This window comes from Chanos chanos, chromosome 11 (assembly GCF_902362185.1).
Source record: "Chanos chanos chromosome 11, fChaCha1.1, whole genome shotgun sequence".
NCBI lineage: Eukaryota > Metazoa > Chordata > Actinopteri > Gonorynchiformes > Chanidae > Chanos > Chanos chanos.
Window position 1 is genome coordinate 13,462,616 of NC_044505.1, and position 12,500 is coordinate 13,475,115.

A 12,500-nucleotide genomic window follows, 5' to 3' on the forward strand; every position below is an offset into this window, starting at 1 on the left:
CTGCGATGGTCACCGGAGATGGGTTTCGGGCCGTTTTCGTCCCGCGGGTCGCTGACGGAACGGGCCTGCGCGCCTGTATTAGTATCATTTACGTTTGGAGGTTTCGTAGCTAACCTTTAGCGCGACGGTTTCCTTGGCGTCGTTGACGACGGAAAACACCTCTCCGAACGTCCCCTCTCCGATCTTGCGGCAGAGTTTCATCTGGGACGGAGGGATGCAGTCGTGGAAAGAGAGGGGACCTTCCTGCTGACATTCCTGATACACTTTCTCTGCATCGCTGATATCTTCAGCATACGGCGTCTACAGACAAAAAAGAAAAATGTCAACAAAAATACACACACACACACATACACACACACACACACACACACACACACACACACACACACACACTTTTTTAACAGCATCCTTCCCAACCACTTTATATGGAGGAAATATCTGGTTTAGTGACACTGGTATGTGATGTTTCCAAACACCTTTCCAATACACCTCGAAACAGATTCTCTGATGTCCAAGATATACAGTTAAATAAATTCAGTAGTTTAACAGTTCAACGTGAAGAAGTTTATATTCAATTTAATAACATTTAAACACAAGCTGAGCCTCTAGGGTTCTTCTTAGGATGTTGTCTTGAATATCAGAGTTAAAGAAAATATTTAACAAAAAAAAAAAAAAAAATCAAGTGTTACGTGAAGGTTGAGTACATGGTGTGGAGAAAGCTGTGCTCCAGTGAGAGTGGAGTTGTAAGGAGTGTGTATGTGTGTGAGGTTGATGTTTCTGTAAAAGCAGTGACGGGCCGACAGACCAGTGGGGTGGCGGAGTTGGTCCTGAGGAGGCGAGAGGTGAGGAGACGGGACAGAGGGGTGCAGGCTGGAGACCCAAACAGATCCAAACTGCCATTGTGTTGTCCTGCCCCAGCGGGAGACCTCAGGTGAGACAGAGCCAAACGCCCAGGGGTCAGCAGAGCTGGAGAGAGGGAGAGAAAGAGAGAGAGAGAGAGAGAGAGAGAGAGGGAGTGGGTGAGAGAGAGCGAGAGAGGGGGAGAGAGGGAGGGGGTGAGAGAGAGAGAGAAAGGGAGAGAGAGGGAGGGGGAGGGGGTGAGAGAGGGAGAGAGAGAGAGAGAGAGAGAGAGAGAGAGAGGGAGGGGATGAGAGAGAGAGAGAGGGAGAGAGAGAGAGAGAGAGAGAGAGAAGGATGGGGTGAGAGAGAGAGAGAGAGAGAGAGAGAGAGAGAGAGAGAGAGAGAGATTAATTAAAACCTAGAATAAAAAATAAAGCTTTGTCCCTGAAACATCAGCAGGAATGGCATTGTGTGTGTACTCATTTTCTTCTTGTGGACAGAGAAGAGAACGGTTTTAAGGAAACCCCTGGTAGGTGTGTGCATCTGTGTGTGTATGTGTGCGTGTGTGTGTGTGTGAGTGAGTGTACCTGTTTTCTTCTTGTGAATGGAGAGCGCTGCTTTCAGCCTGCTCCAGGAGTGTGTGGTGAGAGTGCTGGGGGTGAAGGTGGAGATGATGGAGGACAGATTGAGCTGCTCCGCCCTCAGTGGGGTGACAGGCAGAACACTGCTGTCAGCACCCTGAAGCCAGCTGGGCTCCTACACACACACACACACACACACACACACATCCAGACACACAGAGAAACAGAAGATTTAGAGACAGAGATTTAGAATGGAAAAGTAGTGTTACTGTAATACTGACAATCACCAATGATTACAAGAACTTAAACTATTTGTACAAACCCACTCCAAAAACCCATTAAATCCAACTCTGCATCACTGAAATCTTTCACTTACACTCCACCATTTCACTAACATGCTTAGTCGTTTTTACCTTGGATTGTTTATGTACTCTCCCGGAGAGCAACTCAGACAGAGAACTGTCTATCGGTTTGGTCCGGACGGACGGATTCTTCCTGCGGTTTCCGTTCCGGTTGCGGTCGTCTCTTTTGGTCCAGCGGTTGACGCTGAGTCCGCTGACGCGGGCTTTGCGTCCCGTTCCGGCCCGTTCCTTCCGCTGGAGCGAGCCCGGGGCTTTCTCGGGCGCGGCCGTGATCGGGGAGGACGCGGCGAGGTCGGGCCGGAAGCTTTCCGACAGACGCCTCTTCACTCGGACGTTCTGAGGCGAGACCTCCTCCGAGTCCTCCTCTGTGGTGCTCCTGGTGCCGGAGGTCGAAAAAGACGGAGGAGGAGGGCTTTTAGAACGGCTTTGTTCAGCGCGAGGAACCTTAAAGGAGAACTGGGAAGTTTCGGACTCCTCGTCTCTCTTGGTTTTGCTTGAGGGTTCGGGCCCGAGACGCTCCTGGAGACCCCGTGGGAGCATGGGGAGGTGCAGAGGAGTAAGAGCGACTGCCGGGCAGGAGGACAGACATTCGGCCTTAAGCTTTTCCTCCAGGGAGAGTGAGGGAGCGACGCAGGAAGAGGATGATGAAGAAGAAGACGAGAGAAAGGACGTGACTGAACGGACGACCACGGACATTTGGTTCCTGCGGCACGTCTCGATGGCGACGGGCAAACTGTCCTCTGATTGGCTGGGCGGCTCAGAGTCCATACAGGACAAGAACGGTTCCTCGGTTTCTTGTTTTGTTTTAGTGCTTCTCTGCGATAGGACGCTCGAACTGTCAATCTTTTCAAGAGACACCATGACATTCTCTCTACGGCACCTGGACAAGTCATCAAGTGAAAATATAAACCTCAATGTCATAACTTCAAAAAGAAAAAGAAATGAAGAAAATATGCTTAAAAATCAATTTTGATACAGAAGATAAATTCATTTTAACGTATTCGGACACTTTCTACTGATCTACTCGGATTCACTTAGCTTATACTCTTTTCAAGACTGACTTATGACTTCCTAATGCAGATTAAAACTTCCACTTAAATAAACACTAGATCTCCTAGAACTCGCACTGATTTAACAAACAGACAGGAACCAGAGGGGGCAAAAAGTAACACACCTATTCTGAAAGTTCTCTCTCTGTAGGAAACACTGAAGCATCAAAACAACAAACATTAAAACAATAAAAAAAAAAACTGTTACAATGCTCACCTGTCCTTTACAGCCTCTATCAGAGAGTCCAGGTGAGTCTTGGCTGACACAAACCTGGCTCCCACGGACGTCTGCCGGGACTGCACCTCCTGCAGGAGCGAGGGTGTTTCTTCTCCGTCCCCTCCCCATTCGTTGGGGTCTCCCTCGGCCGCGCCCCCGGGGCTCGTCTCGGGCAGTTCCGCGACCTCCGACGGCCTAGGTCGCCTCGGGTCGCGCGACCCGGTTCGGGCCGGCACTGGCTCCTCCGTCTCGTCCTGGCTGAAGGAGATCTCGCTGATGGAGGGCTCCAGGGTCCTGACCGGATGTCTGGAGAGGAGAGAGGGGGTGCTGGACAGGAGAGGGGGCTTGCAGGGCAGTCGGCGCTCCGCGCTGTCGTTGAAAGAGCCCTCGCGGGGGTTAGCGGCCGCGGGTAGCGGAGAGCCCTCGGAGGAGAAATTCGCGAGGCGTTCCGGAAGTTTCCGGCTGATCACGCCGCAGCGAGGCAAAGCGGGGACTCTTTTCGCGAAATCATCCGAGGAATTTAAAGTTCTGTTGGGAATGCCCGCCTAAGAGGAGAGAAGAAAGCAAAAAATATTTAATCCTTGTGCTTCCAAAGCTTTATATCATTGTGGAAAGGATTTGGATTATACTTGAAGAGCATTTTGCAAATAAAACTTTTAATCTAATGATGAAATTCATGATTAACAATGATGTTCCCATGCTTTTCTTAAAATTCCTACAACTGTAATTGACTTTATACTACAGATCAAAAGGAAAAGAAAAACGTCAGAGTCTTATCAGCACAGCTCTCCTAAGCAACAGACTAAAATCTCTCTTAGACTCTGATACAGACACTGTGGCACAGTTATGAGATGTTATGATGAAAAAAGAAAATGTCTCTTACATTCAGAAAAGAGCTCTGTGGCTTTAATGGCTTTACTGATAACGGTCTTCTCCGGTGTGTCACAAATTTGCCCATAGCGGAAGGACAGGCTGTTGTCCCAGAGCTACAAAACAACAACAACAAAAACACAAATCATTCAACCACAGCATTTATATTAAAATGTTTTACTTCATGTAAAGTATTATGCATATCATACTTTTCACATTTTTTTTTTAAAATAAAAATCTTACTCTGCTTCTTTGCCCTTGGACGTTTTTTTCGGTTTCCTCGAACGCATCTTCACTATCTTGATCACGGAGTCTTCCTCGCTGTCGCTGGTTTGAACCTGAAGCGCCTTCCTCCTGCCCCTCTTCGCCGGGAGTCCGAGCGTTTCGCTGTCGCCCGCGTTCAGGCTGCGGAGGGTCTCTCTCTTCGTCAGCGGCTTCTCCTTCCTCTTCTTCCTTCAAGAGACGAAGAGCAGCGAGTAAGGGAACCATATGAGAGAACTCACAGGAAAGAAAAACAGTCTTTGGCCATAATTTACAGTGATGTGGGGGGTTTTTTGTGCATCACCTACAGTACAGTTGTTAGGAAAATTTGGAGTGAAATCAGAGTTGATAATTCTAAGAGACAACAAACATCATATGTGATCATTTTGCTTTATTACACGGGGAAAAGCACACCTCAAAGATGAAGTGCAGTTCTCACTGAGGTTAAGGAGTGCAGAGCTTTTCATACAGTAAGACAAACAAGTCCAAGGACATGTGTGGGGTTTTACAAGATAACTTTTCTTATGGAGCACCGAATAACTGGTGTTTGCTCCAAGGTGTTGCAGACACACGGAGGCCTTGTCTTCTAAATAATAAACGCTCACTGTTCTAACAAACACATTTACATTTTGTAGCATATAGTAATTAAGCAAGCACGGGTCCCTATAAATATTAATACTTCATCATGACAACAGCCATGAGACACATTTTTCTTCTAAAAGTTACAATCATAATGCAAAACGATATTTTCCCACACAGTGCTCAACAATAAACATTAGAGACATTTAATATCATTCACAAATATTGAGAAGACAGAAAAAACATCTTTCAAAAGCTAGTTAAATGTACGGAAGATGCACATCCATTTTTAAAGTGGCCAGCTGTGATCAGCATATCGTTGGTGAAATTAAATTTTCTCCATATTCACTTTTTGCAATGGATAGCAGCTAGAAAGTTATATCTGAGGTGCGTGTGTTTATAGGTGAAATGTCTCTTTGTTTGTCTGGCTAATTCAGTTTTCAGCAGTCATGTTTGCCACTGAGTAAAAGCCCTTTCCACTATTAAGTTAGTGAGGGCGCATGTTCGCTTCTGCTCTGTTACACTAGTCTTACCTCTGCACTGGGTTCCTCGGGACGTTATCTGAAACAAAGACGTTCTCCTCATCGCTGTCATCCTCTTTCAAAGCCACCATGGCTTTTTGCTTCGACGGTCGAGTCAACTTCGAGGACGATGTAAATGCTGTACTTTTCCTAGTCCTGAAGAAGAAATTGCATGATCAAATCTGGTTCTCCTTCGCTCTTTCAAAAAGTCTATGAAGTGATGTAGGACTTATTCCCAGTTGTATTCTATATGCTGAGAGCATCACAAAACTACGGAAATAACGTTAGACTACGATTCCAATTGATTAACGTATAAACTGAACGACAGAGGAGGGCGAAGCGAGGACAAAAATAAAGCAGTTCTGGAGTTTTACCGTTTCTTCGGTTTTATAACGCTGTCGTTGTGTTCAGTGATGGATTTGTCAGATGAAAGCGAGCTGGAGAAAGAGAAGGCTTGCTTCCGCAGATCCGGCGACAGCCAGGGCTCTACTTTACGTTTCTGTCGCCCGTACGTTTTCAAAAATATTGGCCTGTTTCCTCCGAAATTGTTCATCTTGATTTTATCTGTCACCAGGCACACAATGCACTGTAAGAAAATGTAGACATCTTCATCGTCAGTAACGTGCACACAGTCATTCTAGAGAAAGTCTGTCCTAGATAGTAGCAAGCTAGACAGACGGCTGTGTAACTTCACTAGTCTTTGCTTCGAAAATTCATGGAGCCAACAGCTCACATAACCAAACTTCTCAGCTAATATGACGTACACTCTGGCATAACGATTGTACATGATAACTGTGTTAAACATTGTATCAAACTGCAGGGATCCGTGTTTTGTTCGTTACTACAGTAGACTGACTACGTAAAACAACCGGCCTTAGCAGGGCGTTGAGTACTTTTGGTAGCTAGCTTTGAACTTGCAGCCGACGTTAATCGAGGGATCACATACAGCGATTAGATGCTCACCTTATACTCGTGATCCTTCGGTTATTTTCGCGGTTCGTGCGACATACATCGATAAATGACCACTTTACAAAAGATGCTTACACAAGCAAAACGTAAAATGTTAAATGAAATGAAAATCCTACATAGGGACAATGACTAGCAAAACGACATGATACCCGCTCCCCGTTCAAAATGGACAAACTCACTGATTGGTCGCGTCCAAGGCTCGACGTGAAACGTAATGAAACGGGGTGGAGTCAAACTGCCGATTCAAATACAATACTACTGTTAATATTGTGCTGATTATACAGACATCTAAATGTCTTAAAACCGTAATTAATCTGGAATATTTTTTTTATTCTATTATTTTAAAATTTAGATAATTAAACAATTATTTTCGTTTATTTATTTTATTTTAAATGTAATCATTTATTCTCTGTAAGCAATTCACTTAGGATGAGCTCTTCAGTGAAGTAAACACTAGTTCATGTAACATTAGAATTTTTACGATAAATTGGCCTCTGGTTACTATGTGTAAAAACATTTTAATATCTCATAATCCTTCCACAAACATCTTCCCATAAACCAGTAGCTATCTTTTGGGGTTTTGTTCCTTTGATGTCCAAATTCTAAAAATACACTTGGACGCGCCTTTTCTGGACCTACAAACACAAGTCATCAAAGCTTCCCAAATATGAGATATCACCTCCTGAGAACACCAGAGCAGAAGCTGTTCTTCCCATAACTGCACATCAGTGATGAACTCACCCTTTTATCTCTCCGTAAGAAAAGTTAAGAGAGTGGATGACTTCAAAGGAAGCAACAGTGAGACTATATATTTATTTATTCCATGTTTCTCTTAGTCTGAGGATGTGTCTGCGTGTTTGTTTTTTTTATTTATAATTTTACTGCTTTGGCCTAAGTACCAATTCCCCCTCCCGTTCAGACCTTAAAAAAAAAGAAAAGGAAAAACGTATAAAACTCCAAAGTCTGTGTGTGCACCAAAAATGCACTTTTATTCTCAGCTATACAAAAAGAGTACGTTTCCAATATTTATTAACATTATAAAAGAAAGAAAGGATGTAGTTCAAAACAACAAAAATACAGTCACACAGTTGTCCAATAAGAGTGCAAAGACCACCTGTCCAATCATCAAAAACTGGAGGATAAAAAACTGAAAACCGAACCTCATCGATGTGTCCTGATCCTAAAAATGGTCATGTATGAGTGAAAGAAAAATATTAAAGGTTTCGATCATTTACGTACATAAAAAAAAACCCTTTTTTGCTGGGGTTTTTTTTTGTGTTGGGAACCCTTTCTTACAAAACCCAGAGGTATTTAGCTTTTCAAGACTGAAAGATAAACCCGACGCGCCAATAATTATGAGATCATTCACCCTTCCTTTCCCTTAAAAATACTTATCAGTCTTGTGTCATTTCCAGGGAAATTAAACAAAGAGAATATCATTATGTCACAGGGGAAACTCTGGAACTCTATACGGGAGCAAATAGAATGTCTAGTGAAACTGATTCTATGGTAGTTCCTCCCAACTCGACGCACTTGAGAGTCTTTGTCCTCCTTCACTTCATGTGTTTCTAGGGTCAGTTGGGTTTCATGGGGGCAGGGATGTTGGCAGAGGCTTGTTCCAGGAAAGCAAGAGGTCCCTGGGGCAGCTCGGTGGGTTTCTTGTGCTGGACGTTAATGTCCTCCAGTACTTGCTGCCAGTGGTGGATTTTGGTCAGGTGTTTCTGGATCAACATCTCCTTTCGTTGTAGCTCATTTCTCAGCTCAGACACGTCCTAAGAGGAAGACAATTCATCATTAAGACAATGCAACAAGTCTTACAGCCATGCACCATATCTGTATAAAATTTACAGCCAGAATGGTGCATTTAGTGGATTTTCTTTTGTGGAACTGTATCTAGCTGGTCTCTACGCAATGTGACAGCACCTTCGCTGGTGACATAAGGGCAGTGTAAAAAGAAAGAACTAAAACAGGCTATCATGAGACAACTTCTACCCTGCGATGGACTGGCGACCTGTCCAGCGAGTGTTGGGATAGGCTCCAGCACTCTGCGACCCTAATTAGGGTAAGCAGCTTGGAAAATGAATGAATGAATGAATGAGACAACTTGACAATTAAAAGCACGTTGGTCACAACCAAAAGTGTGCCAGTGCTTTGAGAGACAAATATGGGGCAAAGGCAATCTTGCAGATGCTTATGCAGCCAAGCACTCGCGGGTGATCGTTTGGCTCTAGATTCCTTTCTCTTACTGTAAGGACATGAAATGGACAGATGTTTCTGGTCTCTCACCTCCTTTTCCAGTTGCTCAGGTTTCTGTACCGACAGCTGTAGTCTCTTTTGGAGGAAGAAGCATTCGGTCTGTCTTGCAACATCCAGGAATTTCTGAATGCACTGCTCCACACCTAAAAAATAAAAGATACAGACGTACAGTAAGTTCAGTCTTTTGACAGATGCACTCATGGGATGTTTAGTTTTAGTTCTTACCATTCAACACACCAATTTTCTCCACTTTCCTAAGTGTCCAATGAGTTTACCAAACTGAAGACTTATTTCAAGCACAATGACTTCTTATGCAGTTAATAAGATGGTTAAAAGGGGTTCCCGTTAGCTGTCGAAGGATGCAGGTTAAAGCAATATCTTTTACTACTGGATCTCAAACCAGGATGTAATGATATTTTCCTTTGATCATCCTGAAAGGCCATGCATTGGAATCCTACATAATTTCAAAATGTAAGCACCAAAGATATCTGCAAATATCGATCCAGGTCACTACAACGTTGAATGTTTAATAACAGGGCAGTAACTGTTAAAATGAGCATGGGTCAACAGCACTGAACATCAATGTATGTCAAAAGCCAATATCGTTATCGCTGATGTCGTCTTGCTATCATCTGCTGAACTTTACCGGTTCGTATCTCCTCCTGATCAGTCCCGTTCACATAGTCCTGACTGACGAGAGATGCAAAACACGCCTGTGGAAAGGAGTCAAGACATGGTTACAGAGTACACAGAAAACTAACAGGATACATACCCACAGAATAAGACTTGGAGAACCACTCCATCAACCCTTCACCTGACGCAGTTAGCACAGCAGCTATGAGCCAAAACGCAACCATGGCACATCACAATTTAACATGTATAATGTACAGGAACGCGACTGTGTTAAACAAATTCATTCACAACACTAAGAGAAAAATCAAACTCCGGAGAGAAATAAAGGAGTTAAGCTACTGGTCTGATTAACGCACAGGTTCGCTAGCGAAGCTCTATGCATTCAAGTTAGCCAGCCAACTGATATTCAAGCTTAGTATGCTATCGATCCTAGTAAACCCACCTCAAAAGAAGCTTCTAGATCATCAACTAAAGTGTTGCCTGCTGAGCCTCTGTTCACAGAGGAACCGGGCAACAACCCCGATTGTCCAGGAGCCCCCGGACCTCCGCTGGGGTGAGATCCTGAAGTTTGTTGTCCGGGAAACATTCCGCCCATGGAGGACGCCATTACTATTTGCTAAAAAAAAAACCAAAAAAAACACTGGCCGTTTTGCGCATGCGCTCGCAACATCATGCCGGTGACGGGAATGGTGTCACTCCTATGACTTCAGTGCAAGCAGTACTAGTAGTACAGAGTCTATCACATGCTCTGCTGTTTATAAACTTTTAAGTTATAAAAACGTGAAAATATTCAGTAATAGAGTCCTCTAAACTACTGCATCATTGCACATGCTCTCTGGCTATCTAACGTGGCTGAACTGTTTAGGGGGAAACGGTATGAGGAAGCCTGAGAAGACGAACAGACGCAGGTTCCTGGGGCATTGCTAGGAAGGGGGCAAATGAAATCAAGTGAAAGTGTCTGGACAAGGCCTAACTATCAGATTCACTGTAGTAGTCCAATTGGACCTGTTTAGTCTGAATGAAAACTTGCGACGTTGTCATTGTACTGATCAGTTTATATCTGAAAATCTAATCACAAACTTATGCCATGTATATCAGAGAAGAATTAATTACAGTGCAGAACAGTCTCTGTTTAATAACGTTCTTTGTTCTACATCTCAATAAAAGATATTTATCCCCACCCTAGAATCAAATATTCACACATTGCATGTATATCTACTCTAATTAAGTAAAGCCTTTCATAATTACATTGTGTTCTGTCGTAAAGGAGATATCTCTCAGTGATTCAGATAAAAAAAAATTTCATGAAGATGAAGTCTGAATATGGTTCAGAGAGATCTGAGATATTGCATAACTCTTTCTGGAAACAGGAGTTTTCAGAGAGCCAGCATACGCAGATACACAGACACAGAGAGTTGTATAGAGATAGACTGTCTTACAGAGACAGAGTCAGTGAATACAGACCAACGACAGAGAGAGAGAGTCAGTGAATCCAGACCACTGACAGAGAGAGTCAGTGAGTTCAGACCACAGAGGACTGTGAGTTTCAGACTCTGGGAGACAGCCATTGTGTTGCAGATGTTCATCTGTTTCACTTAGTTATGTTGTAAAGGAGAGAGATGTCATGTTTGGACTTGTTTAAATCATCATATCAGACTCTATATCTTAATTACTCTAATGGACACAGTCAGTAAAGGTGTGGTAGATACATAACTGTATTTTCCTCATAACCTCAGGGTCTGTTATTACATTTACATTCTTTTCCAGATGCCCCCCCCCAAAGCAATTTACATAATGAATACAAACAAGACATGTGTTAACTAAGCTGACATGAGACAACAAACAGTCCCGATAAGGAAGTGCTGTAGACAGAAATGCCATCAGGCAGCAGTGATTACCATAAAACAACCAGAAACACAAACTGTGCTGTGCAAATCTATTCTTCACTATGTTCCAATGAGAAAAACTCCGGCGAACCAAAGTGACTTGCTGAAATTCTCCCGGGATTTTCTCTGGCAGTTCATTTCATCACTGTCAAAAGCCTCCCCTCTCTCTGCCCCAGTTTCCAAGTTTTATGAAAGACTGCCGAATGAGGAATCTTACGAGGGAACCTAATGGAGTTTCGGGGGAGAGAGAGAGAGAGAGAGAGAGAGAAAGAGAGAGAGAAAGAGAGGGAGGGAGAGAGAGAGAGAGAGAAAAGAGAGAGCAAGAGAGAGAGAAAGAGAGCAAACAGGCATCATATCCCAGCAAGAGAGTGCCAACCAGCCAAAATAAGGAACACTTCAGCATGAACATACAGAATGTTTATGTGAGATCTTGACGTCTTTAATCCTTTAATTCTGGGCGTACGTGCTTTAAAAGTGGATTCAGTTGTAAAACTAGCTTTGGATCTCTAAGTCCTCTGTAACATAAAGATTCTCAGAGCTGTGTGTTACAGATTGTTACAGCAGGTAAACTATCATGGCAGGTTAAAGTTGACCTTTTTATAGAGAGGAAATACATTAGTGTTCATGTGTAAGACTTGTTTCTGCTGTGGTCAAATACATATTTATTTATGATATGCTTTGCTGGTAGAAGTCTGTGACAATACAGACATGATCTTCTAGCAGCTCAACGCCCAAAAGGCAAACGGAGAAGCCAGATAAAGAAATGTCACACAAGAGGACAGTGAAGAGTTCACAGAGTATTCAAGCTATCGTGTCTATATTCACATCATATTTTCCAAATTCTATTTTTACCTTTAGCAAAAGTAACAAAGTCCAGAAAATGCAGAAAAAAATAATAAATGTAGCTAACTGCTGGAGACCGCTATTGTATTAGATTTCAATCATGTTAACCCATAAACATTCCAAAAAACTATCCGTTACAAATGAAAAGTGTGATCAACACTGATGGCATATGATGATGTAGTGTGCCCACCCCATGTGAAGTCTGAAATAGCAAAATATAAAAAAAAATAATATAATACTTCCTTGTCCACATAAACAGTTTTAGACAACACAGTTGCAGTCCAACTGTGTGGTCCAAAGTTTATGAGTTTACGATAACAAAGAGAAAGTTCATGATAACAAAAACAATACTCAATATTCAACCACGGTTGTCGTTCATATGTATTTACAATGGTAAATAACACAGACAAGATGTTCATTCTACGTCCATTTATTTTAAAAATGTATACAATTGTAATTTTTGTCTTGTTTTCATTAATGGAGAATTATATTCATAATCACTGAATCAAAATCTTAAGAAGTATATGAAAAACAAATCTCTGTGAAAGTTCACTGATGAATCGAGTTGACTCCATTTCCACTGCATCTTCCAAAACCAACAGCATTCTTAAAAAAAAAAAAAAAAAAAAAAAA

At 42.8% G+C, this 12,500-nt stretch overlaps 1 protein-coding gene across 1 annotated transcript; it reads right to left on the reverse strand.

Annotated features, from left to right (window-relative positions):
* Positions 1-7,523: 7,523 nt before the first annotated feature.
* Positions 7,524-9,753, reverse strand: med28 (mediator complex subunit 28). The gene is made up of 4 exons (XM_030788204.1): positions 9,581-9,753; positions 9,152-9,218; positions 8,536-8,648; positions 7,524-8,021 (listed from the first exon to the last, which is right to left on the reverse strand). The coding sequence occupies exons 1-4, from the start codon at positions 9,743-9,745 to the stop codon at positions 7,824-7,826; spliced, it is 543 nt and encodes a 180-aa protein (XP_030644064.1). The 5' UTR covers positions 9,746-9,753; the 3' UTR covers positions 7,524-7,823.
* Positions 9,754-12,500: the final 2,747 nt, after the last annotated feature.